We start from the raw sequence: 18,897 nt of genomic DNA, 5'->3' as shown, positions 1-18,897 counted from the left end.
CATATGAGTGTATGTAAACTTCATGCAAAATCTATCTGGCCCTGGTGTAAGCTACAAGGACAATGTTTTAAAATTTTCTCCCGATTAAGCTGATTTATTTCCACTTTATCATGTATATTTATATCTACACACGCAAGTCCTTGCGTCTCCAATTGCGTCTCCAAAACATAGCGTTACAACTTGCGTACACAGACTTGGCAGACATTTTACGCATGGTGCCCTTTTCTGATTTAAACGGGATTCCCCAATTTATAATGTCTTCCGACTCACTAAAATAAAAATAAAATAAAATAATACCACTTTTATTAAGCTCACTTTCAAAAAAATAGATAAGGTTAACGCAAGAAATAAAAGCATAATAAAGGAAACAGTGAATCCGACATGCAGCTACAGTACCGTAATTACCAGACTAAAAGCCGCAACTTTTTCACACGCTTTGAACACTGCGGTTTAAACAGCGATGGGACTATTTTATGGATTTTTTTTTTCAGGCTAATGAGCCAAAATATTTACGGTAGTCACTTCACAACAGACCGACGAAATTACTGGAGAGGACCAATTAAATTGTTTAAATCAAATCACACTAAATTCTTCAGATCAGACATTTTGGCGCTTTGTGCGCATCACACACCCTCATCATGGGTCTCTCCATCAGGGCGCGGATGACTCTGCGTCAGCAAAGTTACAAACTTCCTCCACCAATTCACCCAAACAAAGATGGCCGAGGTTTCCATCGGACCAGAAGGCACCATAAACATGGATGAAGTCCCTTTGACGTTTGACCTGCCTCTCAGCAGGACAGTTAACCAAAAAGGTGAATCCTCCATCACGCAGAAAACAACCGGCCGTGACAGGACGCATTACACCTGCGCTCTGGGCTGCACGGCATCCGGACAAAAAGCTGCCACCAATGGTAATGTTTCAGCGGAAGGCGACGCCAAAAGGAAAGAAAAAAAAAACTCTCAAAAGAAAGCCCATGAAGGGATTGGCTGAGTGTTTTGCTTGTGTTGGACAGCATGAGGGCCCATATATAACAGATTCTGTGAAAGCAGACATTAAGATGATGAGCTCAGCTCCAGCTGTGGTTCCTGGAGGGACGGCGAAGTATTTGCAGCCATGACATCGCTGTGAATCGTGCTTTAAAAGTGGCTCTCCGAGCTGAGCGCGATGCTTGGATGACCAGAAATCGTTCATCAAAACTGGCCGCATGCGGAGAACAACTTTTGCTGAAGTCAGTGGGGAAGTGTAAAAAAAAAAAACATCTACCATCACCAGCGGGTTTTGGAAAGCTGGACTGCTGCGTGAGGAAGGAGGACAGAAACAAGACCAAGCGCGAATTTGCCTGGAGATGAAAGTGACACTGAGAGCGACAAGGAAAGAGAGGCCGAGGAAGTGTGTGAGGAAGGGAGGATGTTCCTCTCCGACACTGAGGAAGACTTTAATGGATTTAGTGCGCAGGAGGAAGATGTAGACGGTGATGAATGGCTTTTCCTGGTCTTGTTTTTTCTTTTGGGAAGTATTTACAGTGCGTATTTGTACGTGTTACGAGCACAAAACTAAATCCTGTGTAACATTATCTGTGTACATAACTCACATTACAATGTGGACATCTGCGGCTTGTACACAAGTGCGGCCTTTATAATTCAATTCAATTTTATTTATATAGCGCCAAATCATGAAACATACAATTCTTTTTTTTCCCCCATTACTTTTCAAAAAGTGGGTGCGACATATATTTAGGTGCGCTCTATAGTGCGGGAATTACGGCATTCGTGGCAACATTCCATTATCTATGCTGCATTTGAATAAAATAAATTAAATTAGCTATGCTGACGTCATGTCCGCAGCGTCACAGTCTGTGTGGCTCAGACGGACGGACATCTGGCGCTGTGCGCCGTCTGTCCAATTAAATATTTCCTTTATTTGAGTTGGTCTTACAGAAGCACATGAGCTCCGGACACAAAAACAGAATAAAAGGCGGAGGGGTTTTTTTTTTCTGCATAAGTGTAAAATGTTTTATTTAGACGTTTTATACTGTGCAACAGTAACAATATGGTAAGTTGTTCATACAATTGAGCGATACAAATACGGAAAAACAGAGACATGAAAACATTGTCATGAAATGAAGCCAAGTCCTTCCTTTGGAACAAAGGGGCAGTGAGAGAATAACACCATGGGTGATTAAATATGCGCTTTGTCTCTATTTACACGCGGAAACCTTTAAAAGACGTAAAGGATGAACAGTCCAGCTACAAGTCTTTTTTTTTTCCAGTAAAAAGGCAGAAATGCGTTTTATTTTTCCATCTCCCATTGAAGCGTCCCGCTTTACAAACTCCTGATGCCCCGGAACACTTCCAAAAAAATAAAATAATAATAATAATAAAAAAAGAATAAACCTCTAGAAACGGGCCGAACACGCCCGAACCCTGATGCCTCGTTCAGGACAAAGAGTCACAATGAGCATGCGCGTGTAACTGTGCTTCAAAATATTTCCAACACACATGAAATAATCATGAGAAACACCTTTAAATTGAAGAGACATAAAACCAAAACCCCCAAGTGTCACTTTCAGTTACTCCGGAAAAATAAAGATGTAGCTTTTAAAGGGGGAGGGGGCTTCATGTCACTTTCTTCTTCTTCTTCTAGCCCCCCATTATCCTCCTTTCAGACCTATAATTTCCCATCTCTTTCCATTCTTTATTTTGAAATGTCTCTTGATTCCACTACGTTTAAACTTACAAATGACGCCATAATATTTATAACGACGAATGGAGACAGACAGAGAGAGGGGGGGACATCGTCTACACGGTGGGACTACGCGGGCGTGGACGCTGTCGGAGCGGAGCAGGAGTCTGGCGGTGGCAGCAGGTCGGCTCCGGAGCCCCGCGTCATCCGGACGACGTCGCCGAGCCGTTCAGGGAGACCTTCCGCGGTTTGCCGCCGCCGAACTGGGTGAAGGGCCGGCCAGGGGTCTGGGCTCCGGCCGCCGCCGGGCTCCCGTTCACGGCGCCGCCGACACTGCTGCTGCCGCCGGGGCCGTGCGGGAGCTGAGGGGGAGGGGACTGCGCGGGGGTTCCGGGGCTCGGCAGCGACGAGGAGGTGGACGGAGCCCCGGCGGGACTCCCTGCTTTGTCACTGGCGGAGTCGCTCTCCGGGCCGGACCTGCTGGCGCTGTTCGGACCCTCCTGCTGGGCGTGGTTCACCTTCATTTTCTTACAGTTGGGTCGGACCCGGTACTTCAGGGGTAAGGGTCCATTCTGAGGAGAGTAGAAAAAATAATGTTAATTAATTTATTTGATTGATTAATTAATTAATTAAGCACCCAAACATCGTCAGCTTATACACTGGAAACTATAGCCTACTTTTCATTTTTTAATTTTGTTTTTATATTATTAAAAAAAACACACACACACACACACACACACACACACACAACCAAACCCTCACAACCAAAAAAAAAGCATGTTCAAAACACAGCTCTGTCAGCAGGATATTTCAGGCATTTTCCAAAATTCTTGATTCCTAACCACATTTAAATAGTGGATCAGAGGCATTTATTTTAATTCCAGTGCAAATAAACTAACCATCGTTTTTTTGTTGTTTTTTTTTAAATTAAATACAAGAGGCGTGATTTGTGTAACTAAACAAATTTCTGGTACATGTTGAATTTTACTGCACAGACCAATTTCCCCCTCTCATCTTGTAATTTTCCAGTCTGTTTAAAGTTGCTGCTGCTAAGTTGAGCTTTAAACAGGGACAGAATGATAAACCTCGTTGAATGCATGGTAGTAAAACACTAAAATATGTCTAACTAGCCTGGAATATAACATATTTAATGGCGGAAGCTTATACAGCTTTAAACTTGCCAAATGAGAGTAATATCGATTTACATATGTGCCACTGTGGATGTAAAAAATAATATAAGAGCCATCTAAAGCAGCCTACAAGGTTCCTACAAATTTTTCCATTTTAATCCCCCCACCAAAACAAATTACCATTTTAGAAAAAAAATGTCCTTGATGTTGAACCTTTGATTACAAAATATTTGCAAGGTAGATTTTTGTCATTTGGAAACAACACAGTGGTGACGATGGCTCTGTGGTGAATGGCTATTTCGCTGTATTTTTTATTTTATTTATTTATTGCCATTTTGATAAAATATTGATTAGTTAAAATCTAAACTATTTACAGAAATTGGAAATTATTATTATGGAATAACTACAGATTAATTAAATAGTAATTTGTGATCGATATCTTCACTTCACAAAATAATAAATTTATATATATATATATATATATATATATATATATATATATATATATATATATATATATATATATATATATATATATATATATATATATATATATATATATATATACACACACACACACACACACACACACACTTTACATGGCATCCAAGACAAATCTAGTACAAGAACCTTGGGTTCAGTTTTTTTTTTTTTTGTCAAAATTATCTATTGGCCAATAATAGAAAAAGTGTCATGTCCCTTTATTTTAAACGAGAGTTTATCTGCCAATAACAAAAAAAAAAAAAAAAAAAAAGAATACACGAACTGGAAAAAAAACCTCAACTTAATCTGGCAACCCAAAGATAAAAGGCATCAATAAAACAATAATAATAAAAAAACATTAACAAGCCCTTTATCGTTCAGACATGACGGTTTTCTATCTTTTAGCTAATAAAAATAAATAAATAAAGGTTTAGACATACTATATTCTCCTATATTTCACCAGGACCTTCTTAAACCAGACTATTTTTCAAGACTGAGCCTAATCATTAATATGATGCTTTCTAATTTAAAAGCATAATTTTAATACCAGACCTATTATTTACAATCTCTACTATAAAACATTTGATTTTCAAAAGGAACAATGTATTGTCTGCAATTATTTAGTTCTAAAACTGTATTAAAACATGACAAAATTCATTAACTATCTATTCTGTTGGACGGGATTATGCCTAAACTTGTTTAAAAATAAAAAAAATGCTTGATTAGACTGGAATTTATACAACATTATGAGAACATTTAATGTAGATTTTAGGACAAATAGTTCAAAAAGCATAACTTGTCCACAGGATGTCCAAGGAGACCTCTTACCCTTCTCCAAGTATAGATATACGCAATATCCATTAATGTGTAGTAATCTTTGAGAGGCTCGTCTTCATACATGACTTCAACCTGGGTTAAACAAAAATGTATGTAAATCTACAATGTATGTAAATTAAAAAAAAAAAGTAAAGATTGAATTTTTTTCTCTTTTTTTAAAGTAATAATAAAAACCTGATATGTGTTTGGGATGTCCATCTTGCTGCGCAGAAACTTCCTCAGATGCATGACTGTCATGGCGGCCGGACACTGCAGGTACCTCTTGTTAGCCGCCTGCAGATCCACACAGGATTATAAAAAAAAGACATATTTTGGATCTTGTATTCAACATTAAATTGAAAGAAAAATAAAAGTATTTTTTGATAAAAAAAAAAAAAAAATTGGTGGGTCCACCTTAAAAGAAAAAAAAAGGGACAATATTTGCACTACAGGAACAACATGGCTGCTACTTTCAAAGGCTAAAGGGTTTTAAGTCTTATTTCTTGTCAGAGTTTCAGTGTTATACCTGGTCTTTAGTCTGCTTCTCTTCCACTCCACCTACGAATCTATTAAACACACAAACACACTTTGGTTACATTCTTGTACCTTAAATAAGTCAATGTAGTCAAAGCTTTAAAAACGATTAGTACATAAAAATAAATTGGATTTTCTCCTTAAGTCCTATTCTCTGCCAACAGGTTTTTCCTTTTCTTGACTTCAAAAATGTAAAAAGAACATTACTTAGGATTTTTGCAATACCGTTTAGGTAGCTCCCTGGGTCTCCTGATGTTGAGATATTTTCTAAATTATGAATTTATGGTTTAAATTTTGAACAAACACTATGCATGCTTAAGTATAGTTTAAACACTCTTGTCAAGCCCATAAGGTTATATTTTCAGATAATTAAAAAGATAATTACTAATTAAATACTTCTGAAGCATTTTAAACAAATACTAGGTTTTTAAACGTCGACAATTACCCTGTGACTGGATTAAATCTAAACGTTCTTAAATCATGTCCACATAAAAGCCCCCCCCCCAGAAGCTCACCTGGTCTGATCAAAGAACTCGATGGAGAGACTGATAATCTCGTCGTCTGTGATAATTCTCTTATCCTCGTCCGCCACCTCTCCTCGATCCTCGTGTGAACCGTTGGAAGCTTCAGGACGATAAAACACAACAACAAACTAATCAAAGGAAACACACACACACTGGTTGTCTCACAGAGGAAAACTAAAGGAGGACCGTCGACGGGAATGCGACGGCTGGATCTTTTGACTCACCATCGACGGGGTGCTCTGCGTAAAAGTCTCTCCTCCTCTTCATTTCATCTGCAGGAATTTGGAAAGACAAGTCAGCACAGCTCTGGCTCTCACAAAAGGAAAGTAAAATGCCACCATGCAGACAGAGAGAATTATAAACTTGTGAATTGGGTCTTTTTCCTCTGCTCATCTCAACACAAATGACACCAAAATGTGACGACCATTGGAGTTATTTTGGTTTTTTTTGTCTTTTTATTTGTTTTTTTGACAGGTTGGGCCACGTTATACATTTTCGAGAGACAGAAAAAATAGCAACGAATCATCCTCCATGAAATTCTGGTTCTATTAACTGTAAGGGTTTCAAAACTAAAAACACAATAATAAACCTGCACCATTCTAACATGTTGGACATGTGATGGCTGATGGGAAATTATCTTTGCCAATGGCATCAGAAACAAAAAGACGCCCGTATGACTTGTCACTTGACGTGTCGTCAACACTGAAATCAGAACAGCTTCCAATAAACATCTGACTCTGTCGTCCTGATTTGTAACATTTTAATGTGAAGATTTTAGACAAAAAAAAAAAAATTCTGGAGAGTGAGGCTCTAAATATTGGCATAAGAATAATCGATCTGAACTGTCCACATGGTTTGGACAGATATGAGACTCGGATGTTCTTACTTTTGAAGAGGCCCGGGACCAGTTTGTACACAATGTCCTGCAAAGTTTTGTCAGATCTGCAGAGAGAATGAGAAACTACTGTCATGTGCGAATCCACAAGTCTTGACACAGCAGGCTGAATGCGTTGGATTAGCAGACAAACTGCAGCTCTTATGGGACATAGCATGATGAATGGCTGATTCATCGCCACAAAGTAAAGTTAGAATCACAAAACAAAAACAATCATGAAAAGACAAAGTCCTCTTCGTCTTCATACTGTGACTTTGTCAAAAGCAAAATCGCTTCGACGCACCGCACTCTCACCTGATGTTGAGCAGAGGTTTGGTTTTATGCACTTGCACGTCACAGATGGGACAATATTTGCTGGTCTCCAGGTAACGCACGATGCACATTTTGCAGACTGCAACAGAAACAAGCGTCCGTCAGAACGAACGACGGCACCAGGGAGGATTTCCTGAGAGCTAAAACTGGCCAACGAGGACGACCGCTTACAGGAGTGGAGGCATTCGATGATGGTGGTGGCGTCTATAAAGTATCCTCCACAGAGGACGCATATGAGGTGAGGGTTGAGCTCGGTGATCTTTATCCTGGTGGTCCGATGCATGTTGGCAGAACTTCTCCACCCCCACCAAAAAAAATAAATTACAGTCCTGAATGGGGAGGAGAAAAAAAAGAGAGATAGTGTCACGATGGCTGATGCAGATAGGAAGCAACAATGGGCTTATTAATAACAACTACAACTTAAATTATATATATATATATATATATATATATATATATATATATATATATATATATATATATATATATATATATATATATATATATATATATATATGCCTCTCCACAATATAACCCTGCTTTATTATGCTTGAAGCACAACAGTAAGGTGTGTTTAAACTGAAGGATCCATACTGTAAAAGCGTGATGGTGGACCATTTGCGTGGGAAAAGGTTGTTGTTTGCTTGACTGCGTTAAAGTCAACATTATCTCTTATGCTAATTCAACAACGAGCTCAAGGAAGGGTTCTTCTGCGGCAGATTGATAGGCAGAGAGATGGCATTCAGCCGGCGAGGAGGCTGTAAAATATCATAAATCCATCAGATCACGGGGAGGTCGATGGGTGACGTCACTTGCCGTCTCCCTGAAGAAGGCATATTTTCACAAGGAGGAAGCAAACGTTCAGGGGATTAAAGATTTTGGAAATGACGCAGGAACCAGTTAGGAATTTTTATTTTATTATTTTTATTTTATTCCTAAATCTTGTTTGGATGTTTGTTTGTTTTTTAAATGCGGTTATATGTGTCAATTTTTTTTGGTGTTTAAATAGAGAAACAGATGCAGAAGTCGTACCTAAAGCTCAGTGAGCGTTTCAGGTAAAAAAACAAAAAAACACTGTGGACCTTAAACGCAACACGACACAGACCCGAGAGCATCATCTGCGGAGAACAGGCACGTTTCTGCGGCTCAAAGTCCGTCAGGGTGAGGGTTAACCGGGGGAGGGGGGGGGGGGGGGGAGGGGGGGGAGGGGGGGTACCAGGCTCCCGCTCCCTGCGTCAGGTGTGCCACACAGAGGAGGGAGGGGAGGGGGGAGACCTGGCCGTTTCTATGGCAACTCCCTTTGCTTTGAGCCCGCGTGGCGGCTCGCCAGTGACCTGAACGAGACAGGATGTCGACCCAAAACAACACGTCGGCGAGCTGCCGACGGAGCTGAGCGGGAAGGAGGAGGAAGGAGGGACCGAGAGCCTCTCTCCGTCCCCTCCGCCGCTGGACTGCCAGGCTGCCGACAGCACGGCTGCCATTTTGTAGAGAGGGGGAGCGAGAGAGAGAGAGAGAGAGAGAGAAAAAAGGCGAAGCTCGTATCTGTTCGGCGGTGCTGCGGGGTTTCCTGCGAGAGACAGGGGGCACACGGAGCCCCGCATAGACCCGCAGCTCTCTCTCTTCTTCTTCGTTTACTCTAAAGAGCGACAGGCTGCGGTGTGTGAGAACGACTGCTATGAGCAGCCGTGTTGTTCTCCCCGGCGATAATAAGCTCGGTGCAGCAGCAGCAGCAGCAGCAGCGACATGGCCAGACGGCAGCGGCTGCGCGTCGAAGTTAAACCCGCAAACTGGACCGCAGGCTGCGCTCAGTCTGCGCCAGAATCCGAGCCTGACGCGGTCTGGCTGGCTCCCCTCAGCTTCTGCTGGGTTTAGAAACACTTTACAGAAGCACGTTGTTGGGGAAAGTCCATCCGTTTAAAAAACAAAACAGGGCAGAGCCAGGATTCAACCCAGCACCTCAGCAGAATTTGATTTGGCGACAACACCCTTTTATTTTATTTTATTTTATTTCTGGCTCATTGAGCATAAATCCACGCATTCAACCGCGAATCCCATTCACTTATCGTCATATAAATGACAGTCATTTTGCTTTTTTTTTTTTTTAAAAAAAAGCAAAACACTTATAAATAATAAATAAAGATCGTATTTTGGGTGGGAACAAGGTTGAGAGTCAGTGTTTCAGACTTGAACAGGACTAGTCAAATACAACAAGCACAAAACAGAAAATTGGACGAAGCTTGTTGCCATTTACTTGCAAACTGTTAAGAGCATGAAGTGTGTTTTTGGCACAGACAGGATCCAGCAGCAGAACATTAAATTACAGCAACAGCGAAAAGCACAACTCCACAACCAGAACAAAGCAAACCTTAAGCAAATGGAAATGTTACACCAGTTCAAATTAAACAAGATTTTTTCCATTCTTTTGATTTTTTTTAAAACATTTCAGTGCATTTCTATGTCGGCTCATGCTTGATCCACTATACAAACAGGAAATGGCAACAAAATGAGTTATGACACAGGCTGTGTGAGATGTATATGCTTTTGGGGCCAGCTCAGGGGCCCTAAGCAGCTGCTTAGTTTGATTATACCTCAGTCCAGCTCTGCTTTTAGACTTTATTTTAAAAAAAAAAGTCAAGATGCAATATTGTGCTAGGATTAGAAGGGAGACAACAATAAGATGGTGAGCTATAACACGAATTCCTCTGTTGCTGTTATTCGAGAAATAATAGCTGTCTTTCAGAGTAGGGAAAACCGAACCAGTCTTGTCCACCATCCGCACCTCGACGCCCGGCTCCACGGCTGACCTCCTCCCTGCATATTTAACCGACTCTCAAGGTCACCAAGACCCCAGATCGGGCAGGTTCGGACGGGGTCTCTCGGCTCCAAAGGATGCCACACGCACCCGGATAATGATGGATAACGTCCGCATATATGCAAAGGGGGAGCCTGTTGCGCCATTAATCGATCGCCTGGTGTTTGGACAACTGTTCCTCCTCCTCCTGTCCTGTGGGAGCGGTGCTATGCGCTCCCGTGCATCACAAGACTTCACGTCGATCCCAAAAAGTTTATTCCTTACGCATAGGATCAATTCGCAGAGGATCAGAGGAAGGAACAGCCCCCACCAGCTGTACGCACGGCTCCCTTCACTGGCTTGAAGGAATGTATACACCAAAACTGTTTTTAATAACCTTTACAGCGCTGCACAAGACTGAGCTTCCAAAGGTTCTCGCACAGACCCAAGGAGACGCCCCTCATTTGTCCTCAAACGACACCGTCTTTTGCAAAGGTTTGCGCGGTTCCAAACAGCCCTACTTACATTGCAATAATAATAATAATATTAACAACAATAACGGCCCAATTAAATTCGCAAAAAGCGGCAGAAAAAAAAACAAAGCTCGTTCTATCCTCCGTGGGTGAATGGCCGCAGGTGTAGAAAGTGAAAATGCAAATAAAAAAAATTGGCGACCGTGTTGGAGCTTCAATTCGTTAAGCTGCGCGATCACCTGCATATAAAGGCTGGTAACCTGTGAAAAAGACAACCGACAATGGGAAAAACGCGCTGATTGGATCCCATTAAAGCTCTCAGAATGAAACCCTGTCCTCTTAGTCAACCTTTGCTTATGTCAGTCTGTAGCATATACGGAATAAGGCGCACAGTGCATTGCATTGAAGCTGGATGAAAGGTTAAAATATTGCGTGTCCATAAAATAAACTCATATTGCGCTCTGGCTGCAGTTCGTGTAATTTTAAGGATGACTTGGGTACACTTCGGCCATATCGCCATATCCACCCCGACGTCTCGCCCTTTGGGTTTTTTTAAATTTACTAAAAACCAAACCATCCAATCCGAACCAAACAGCCAAACAACAGCTCAAAAACAAACACACTCCCCGGTTTTCCAAACATCAACCATTTGCCAATCAGCAGTAATGAAATAATCAAGAGCCCAAATCAAACGCTTCGCCTCCGTGGCACGTTTCCGGGAGCCGCGCGTGTTAAGTTAAAATATCCAAAACGGGGTCATATTGACAAAAAAGTTCAACGGGGTCCGGTTCGGGACCCTTCCACCATCCCGATTCTATAAAATGAAGCCCCTGCGTGGAAATCTGAGCCCACACGGAGCGTTTGAAGCACTTGCCGCCGCCGCCGTCTCAGCCGACCCAGCCTGGCTCGCTTCGGCTCTGCCACTTTACATAAATCCAAACGCCGCAAAGCCAACCCTGACCGAGACCAGCCTCCGCCGACAGATAACCGAACCCCGGCCAGTGCGTCCGGGACCGGCGGTGCGGACGGGTTGGCTTTTGTAGCCGAGAGGGGACGCGTTTTTGCAGCAAGAGACGGCGAGAAAAGTAGTGCGCAGAGATACACTGAGCTCCACGTCGGTGATAGAGCTCCACATCCACCGCTGGATCGGGTCAGCGCGGAGGGAGAGAGAGAGAGAGAGGGTGGAAAAAACACAAAAAGCACACCGCCTAAACGTCGCCGTTCACCGCCGTCGGTTAGAGGCGAGACGGGAGGAGACAAACCTGGAGGCTTGGCTGGCGATCGACGGCTCTCGACGCGACGGAGACAATGAAAGTTGGGAGGCAGATCAGCAGAAAATGAATAGAAGCTGAGCCGCCATCTTGAAGCAGGGCTGCAGACGCTGTCAGTGGCGGAGAGCGCACGGCGAAGCGCAGCGCATTTCAGATGCGCCAAGAAGAGAGAGGGAGAGAGAGAGAGAGAGAGGGAGGGAGGAGGAGGGGGAGAGGTAGAGAGAGAGAGAGAGAGAGAGAGAAGCAAAACTCCTCGTTTCCTCCTGCGCCGTGCGTGCGTCTCCCAATTCAACAAATCCAGATCCTGCTGCTTCGGTTCCGACAGCCCTCCGCTTCGGCACGGATAACTTTGCCTCCAAAATATCCGCGTCGCCCGAACGCAGCACTCACTCACTCTCTCCGTGTACGTGTGTGCGTGTGCTCCGTGGAAACTGACACCGTCCCCAAAATGGCTTGTAGTTCGACCGCCTCCGCGTTGGTCACGTGGTATCTTTGCTTAAGGGTGCCTTGGAATTACTGTCGGTGTATGCACGCTCCCCCCTCCCAAAAAAAAAAAACTAAAACTAAATCCTGCGCGGGGACCATGAAACACGAGTGGGCTAAACCCAAAGATGTGCACGTGGTGGCGTTTTATTTTTGTCTTCGTTTGTTTGTTCTTTGCGAAGCGAAACCACGCAAGTCGCCACCAATAGCGCCCAAAAAAATGACAGATGGGGGTGGGGGGGCTGTTTAAAGGCGCAGAAAAAAATTCACCGTCGGGTTGTTTTTTTTACTTCGAGAACAGCCGATCCACATTCACGCACTTTTTTTTTTTTTTTGAGCAATTTTGCGCCACGGCACAAGGGCACGGTGCTACTTTATGGTGCACCCTCGTCTTCCCTTATGTTAAAAATAACCGCAAGCGTGCAGACTGGCAGAAGGCAGCTGCTTTGATAAAGTTATCCGACAAATGGCGTCAACCCGTTGCCACAGGCTCAAAATAATAAAAAAAGGGAAATAGCAATAATAATAAAAGAGCACAGCAGCGTTCAGCAGATGAATCCGGAGTCTGGCTCCTGCTTGCAGACGGCTGAACATGAAGGAATCCGGGATGTTTATGGAATCCGAGCCGCTCCGCCGCGCAGCTTCGATTGGACGCAAACTCAGAAAGACAAGTGGATGAAATATACCGGGCGATTATCGGAAAAGTTTAGCCTTCTGAGGTCCAACTGGAAGACAGCGCTCACGACATTCTTCTACAGCTCAAAAAATAATTTAAATTTTTTTTTCCAGTGTATAAAGAAACAAAATCCGAACTCCATCACACCGACGCGTCAAGAGCGCGCGTCGGCCGATCAAGTTTGTGTTGATTAATTCAAGGTTTGAAAACGACAGAAAGAACAAACAGCTTATTTTTTTTTTTTTTTTTTGTTTTTTTACATCAGATTTTATTCTCAATCACTCGTGGCATTTCTCAAACTTGAGATACAAAATATGAACCAATGCGAGGCAGCAGTTAGCGAAGTCGTTGTGGAGCTGCAGGGCGTCACATCTGACTGGCTTTCTCCACACTCTTGGCAGCGTCTTTCAACTTTGCCACCAGATCCTGCCAAAACAAACAAAAACCAAAAAAAAAAAAAAAAAAAGGAATAAACGGGTCACTTCCAGCATAAAACACAGACCAGGAGAGTTAAGCGGGGAAATAAAGCCGAACGGGGGGGAAGAAGATCGAAATTTTATTTGGCTCATCTCAGCACCCCTTTCTCAGTTTAAACGACACATATTCCTAGATCACCTCAACTACAAGCAACTGATCCCCCCCCCTGAGCTTGAAATTCCCCGAAGCTGCAGTATAAACAGGACATGCAGCAATCTCCTCAGCAACATCTATTCTGGCGCGATTTATTTTCCTGACCATTAGGCTGAGCTTCATGCGTAATTCTCCAGCTGCGCCGGGAGCAGGAAGATTTCCCTCCCGCATGCAACATTCCAACATTTTCCCTCTGTTACCTGCAGCTGCTCCGTCGTGCAGGTAAAGTTGATATCCTCCGAAGAGCCCTCATTCTGAGCAAAAAAATAAAGAAATGAGTAAAAACGGACACCAACGTGACTTCTTTTTTGCGCACACGCAGCAGCGTGAGCGCAGGAAAGCGGTGGAGAAGTTACCTCAGTGTTCAGTGATATCAAGTAGAAAGGTTCGTTGATCTTATCCAGATGCCCGTTCTGATGGGATGTGGAGACGACAGTATTAGAGTAACACACACACACACACACACATATATATAAACATGGTGCGGCTATACCGCTGCAGGATCACAGGTTTGTTTATTGCGCATGTGCCGTACCTTCATGTGGTACTCTAGACGCCACGATACGTCGTTAATATGAGGTGAACGTCTCCCTATACTAGAAGGACGAAACACGAAAGCGTAAAGAACTTGTTGTAGCAACTTATACACACTTTAATGCACTGATGGCTGACACAGATTCAGCCAAACTGCCAAGGGCGCCTCCAGAAATGTTTTTTTTATTTAATTTATTTATTTAAAGAGGGTGTGATCACATAAAACAACAAAACATACATAGATGGAAAAAGTCAATACAATATCATTCAGCAATTCATTGGATGCTCCTCTGATTTATTTGGATTTATTAAGGGTCAGTGATGGGTTCAGCAATTTATTCCCCCCGTCCAGATAGAGAGCATGCAGATTAATGACGTTTCTCTCCCCTGATCTATTACACACGTCCTGTTATTTTTCCTCATGTCCCCCCCAGTAAGAAAACATGTCAGGTTTATATTTCTGCCTCACAAACACCCACACTTTATTGGGGTTTGGCAATAAAATGTCGATTTGATCTTAAAGGAGCCAAGAGAGATGGAGGGAAAAATCCTCAAAGGAACACCGTCGCCTCTTTCATTCCCACAATGCAGTTTTTATCCGTACCTGCTTAACAGGCGCTCTATGTCTTTTTTATGTTTCTGGAAAACAACAACAACAAAAAAACTGTTTATTCACCCATACAATTCAGTCACAGTTGCAGCCATTATAATAAAAAAAAAAAACGCCATTGCTGAAGAAGAGCACCGTGATCTGACCTGATGGGTGTTGAAGAATATTTCTACTCTTTCTGTGCTGAATGTGAGCTCTTCAAGGCAGGAGCTGCAAGAAGAAAAACGCTTGGATTTTACATCTGTTGTCATTTGCTTTTGATGCAAGCTCCATTCTTTAAAAGAAGGGGAGAAAAAAAACGATTTTACTGAACATTTTAAGAACACGCTGCACACCATCTGAACATCAGCCTCTTGTCTGTTGTGAAGCAAACATTTGGCAACGTGTGCCAGAGCTGAACCTGAAGCTAAAAAGAAAGAGGGTGATGTTTCCTTAGAGAGTATCAGAAAGTATTTTACTGTTGTCCATCGGAGGAACTTCCACATGTGCCGTTCTGACATAAATACGTGGACAAAAACACACAAATGTCACATATTAGGTGCCCGTCCCATTTAGCCTTACACACACGTTCTACCTGATCATGTCTCTTCACTATGCCTTCACTATCCAAGTCCTTTAAAATGGGGCTGTGCCTGTTACTAGACATCGACCCGTCTGAACCGTGACTTTGTAAATCTGCATCTTTCTAAACAAAGACGGGAAGCTAATGTAGTTGGAGTCTAGGAACCGTTTTCCTTTCTGAAGGAATCAGAATGCTGCATGGAAAGGTCTGAGCTCCGGCACCGCTGTCATTCCTGAGGAACTCTGAAGATCAGATGCTCCTGGCGGTTCCTGTAGGACTCGGCTTTCCAGACGCAGCTCCAAAAAAAAAACCTGGAACCATCTCCCTCTTTCTGTTTTATTTATTATTATGGCTCTAGCTTGGGCGTCTTCAAATAATTTTATCAAAGAAGATTTATTAATTGTTATTAAAGCCTCCAACAGAAATCTTTTGTTTTTAATCAAAATCATTCCGAAAGACTGGAAATGTACCTTTTGACGTGCTGTGAGCATGGGCTGGTTATCGCTATCAAGGTGTGTTTAAAAGCTTGGTTTATGGATTCCCAGAGAAAGTGCCTGGAAGCATTGCTGCACACTGCCAGTCAGCTGGCTGAAACCAGGCTTCAACACCTTTCCCCTCGCTTAGAAGAGATAATTTTGGCTGCATGGAAATCCACCCACCCCCCCACCGCCAAACAAACACAAAGTTAAGATGTGGAAAACCAAGGAGTGCCATATAAAAAATAATCAGTAATTCAGTTGCTCAATTATTACATGATCTGTCATCATAAATGCAACAGTCAGTATATTGAAGTAACTGGAATATCTGATGCTTTTCTGAGAACAACAATTCAAAATCATACTCTCCATTTTTGTGAGAACGTTTTTTTTCTGTCAATGCCGTAAAACGTTTATTCCCTCAAGGTTATGCGTGAGAATCTCATGCCGGCCCAGTGTTTGGTGTATTTCTGTCCAGAAGGATCAAATTGTGGGTACAGCTCAAAAATTCATGCCAGCCTCTTGGTTTTCCACAGTGTTTCCATCACTTGTGAGCCGTCAGGTCTTAGAAAGAGAAAAAAATAAAAAATTATCTCATCAGGCACTTGCAAACAAAATCCTGTAAGCTGAGTGAGTCGGTGTACTTCCACCGGAGAGTTTCCTGTCTCGGCTTAATGCTTTTGATTTCTCCCTTTAAAAATAAATAAATTAAAAATGATATATATTTATATCTATTTAATAGATATATGTATAAAAATTCAAACAGAGGCCATCATGGCATAAGTCTTGATCTTGTGGTGTGGACAGTTTGGCACAGAAACCTTCTTTTTCATTTCCCCCAGAACATTTCTAAATATTTCGTTCAGGACTACAGATTTGAGATGACGAGATGATGACGCATTGAGATGAAAAATGTTTGTGCCGGGGCGCCATGAAACAGCTTAACTGGCTGAGCCAAACGTCTTGTTTTAAGATGTGAAAACCACAAGACATGTGAGACATCAGACGCGCACCGATCAGCCTTTTTCACTACTGATTCCAGATTTGATCTGATTCCGATTTTGATTTTCTGCATTGCAACGCAGAGTTAAGAACTAAGTAATTAAGTGCAGCAGACCTGCCTTTCACCAATCAGTCAATCGATGGAAATTGGCTGATTCATTGGACACTTCAAATGCAAATTTTCCAGAGGCCGATGTCGTGCATCTCATGCACAAACGCAGGTTCTTTTGCTTATGATCATTTTGGACACTTGAAACACTAGACCACAAAAAGACACGTTGCAAGAATTTTCCTACACTGTGAGGAAAATTGCAACAAATCCAAATCAAGGTCGTCCCTGATCCCCCTTTAAAGTGACAGGAGCACATTCCCATCCATCTGCAGCAGTTTGCAAATATTATTGCTTGTTTGTCAGATTTCTCTGGATTTCAATACTTGATGCACACAGTGCCAGCAGACAGCTTGCACTGGAGCTTTTCTGAATTTCCTTCCTCTGCTGATGATTTCTTTCTGCAAGAACATGCCTAGCAGAGGAAGACAGGATCCCCGCATTCACTGCTGCAGACCCACAGAGCAGCAGACGCCACATCAGATTCCGTGACCTCCATGTTTCAGGCAGCAGGAGCCCCCGGTGTGTCTGGTGCGGCTAGAGCTGTATACCTTATGGTGGACTGGTCGGCGTTGTGTTTGACCGCTTCCAGAATGAAGGTGGTCACCGCTGCGTGGATCTGCTTCAGGTGGATCCTGTCCATGTGCTTCAGCTCGGGCTGATCTGAAACCAGAAGCACAGTGAGCAAAACGATTCAGCGCCCTGGAAGCACCTAGCTTCCCCCCCACGTCGCCGGAATAGATTGGCGCAAACGCGAGCCACGCAGCCTCTCCTCGGGTTCTCCCCCAGATTGACGCGCAGAATGGAAATCAATGACGATTTGCATGTGAATGGGCCCCTCAGCTGCATCAGCCGGGATCGCTGGGAGGAGGAGGAGGAGAGGGGGGGGGGGTCCTTTGTTTGTTTGTCTGGTGAATATTTCATTTTCGAAATAATTCTCACTCTGCAATGAGCTGAAACGCCTAAAAGGAAACAGTTCAGCGTCAGTTCTGGTGGTTTATCCGACAGTCTAAAAGGCGACCAGCAGAAATGGAGCGCGCTAAAAGTGTGTGCATGATGAAGATAACCCCAACGGGGACTGAAACACTTTAATACAATCTTCTGGTGTGTAAAAAAAATAAAATAAAAAGCAGCCCTGGTGGCAGGTTTAGGAGCGTGTCGTGTGGCCGGCCTCGCTTTAACGCAACAAAGAAGCGCTTCTCTGCGCCCCTTTGGTCCGTCCCACGGGCTGGCTCTCTTTTTGAATTATTCACGTGAGCGTGGATAATCCAGGGCGCTGCATGTCGCCGTCAAAAGCCGCAAACAAACACCGAGTCGAACGGAGATAAACCGGAAGAAGCAGCAGACGCGGCGGAGACAAAAGCGGCTGCGGTGGCGGAGGGAGACATCGGCTCACCGAGGATCGTCGGGTCGGCCCGAGACGAGAGCAGAGCCCGGAAGGAGACGTCGAGCAGCACCTGAAAGCCGCTGTGGTCCACGGCAGACTGGTCGGCCAGGAGCTGCAGCCCCCTCTGCACAGACTCGCTCAACTCCATCTTGCAAAGGGCGAGCCACGTGACGGGATCAGCTGATCCAGCGCGTGGAGAGGAGGAGGGGGGCTGAGCAAAGGCTTATTACACAGAGAGAGAGAGAGAGAGAGAGGGGTGGAAAACATCCATAAATCACAGAGGCTGTCAGCAGCCACGGCTCTGGACCAATTCGGCGGTGTTCTGGTGGCTGATTGGGCTCAGACGTGGTTTGTTTATGTGCTCAGCGCATGCAGCGCCGCGCCGGAGGCGAACACCACGTTACGCACCCAACTAGGTGTTTCCTGAAGGAGAAAAAACGAAGTGAGCGAGTCGACTGTAAGGCAGCAGGCCGTTTCCAAAAGGCGTCCAGGAATCATGTCGCTCGCACCGCGT

At 43.6% G+C, this 18,897-nt stretch overlaps 1 protein-coding gene across 2 annotated transcripts; it reads right to left on the bottom strand.

Moving 5' to 3' along the window:
* Positions 1–1,986: 1,986 nt before the first annotated feature.
* bmi1a (bmi1 polycomb ring finger oncogene 1a) lies at positions 1,987–18,585 on the bottom strand. Of its 2 annotated transcripts, XM_036125182.1 has the most exons (15): positions 18,393–18,585; positions 17,548–17,659; positions 14,994–15,057; positions 14,841–14,876; positions 14,112–14,148; positions 13,964–14,003; positions 7,551–7,672; positions 7,362–7,458; positions 7,059–7,114; positions 6,397–6,444; positions 6,164–6,272; positions 5,641–5,680; positions 5,310–5,408; positions 5,127–5,207; positions 2,002–3,257 (listed from the first exon to the last, which is right to left on the bottom strand). In XM_036125182.1, the coding sequence occupies exons 1-15, from the start codon at positions 18,529–18,531 to the stop codon at positions 2,889–2,891; spliced, it is 1,449 nt and encodes a 482-aa protein (XP_035981075.1). In that variant the 5' UTR covers positions 18,532–18,585; the 3' UTR covers positions 2,002–2,888. The 2 variants fall into 2 exon arrangements, with proteins under 2 accessions (XP_035981074.1, XP_035981075.1); XM_036125181.1 differs by lacking the exons at positions 13,964–14,003; positions 14,112–14,148; positions 14,841–14,876; ... (1 more) ...; positions 17,548–17,659; positions 18,393–18,585 and adding an exon at positions 11,906–12,381 and having other exon boundaries at positions 1,987–3,257; positions 7,551–7,708.
* Between the last annotated feature and the right edge of the window lie 312 nt (positions 18,586–18,897).

This window comes from Fundulus heteroclitus, chromosome 21, assembly GCF_011125445.2.
Source record: "Fundulus heteroclitus isolate FHET01 chromosome 21, MU-UCD_Fhet_4.1, whole genome shotgun sequence".
NCBI classification, from domain to species: Eukaryota; Metazoa; Chordata; class Actinopteri; order Cyprinodontiformes; family Fundulidae; genus Fundulus; species Fundulus heteroclitus.
This window is presented reverse-complemented; position numbering and strand designations above follow the sequence as displayed.

Excerpts from the sequence above, each read along its gene's own strand:
- bmi1a (XM_036125182.1), bottom strand. The coding sequence starts at position 18,531 with ATGGAGTTGAGCGAGTCTGTGCAGAGGGGGCTGCAGCTCCTGGCCGAC. Across the intron at positions 6,445-7,058 it reads GGTCCCGGGCCTCTTCAAAA|ATGAAATGAAGAGGAGGAGA; the intron begins GTAAGAACATCC and ends AAATTCCTGCAG. Across the intron at positions 3,258-5,126 it reads ATATCTATACTTGGAGAAGG|AATGGACCCTTACCCCTGAA; the intron begins GTAAGAGGTCTC and ends TACTCTCCTCAG.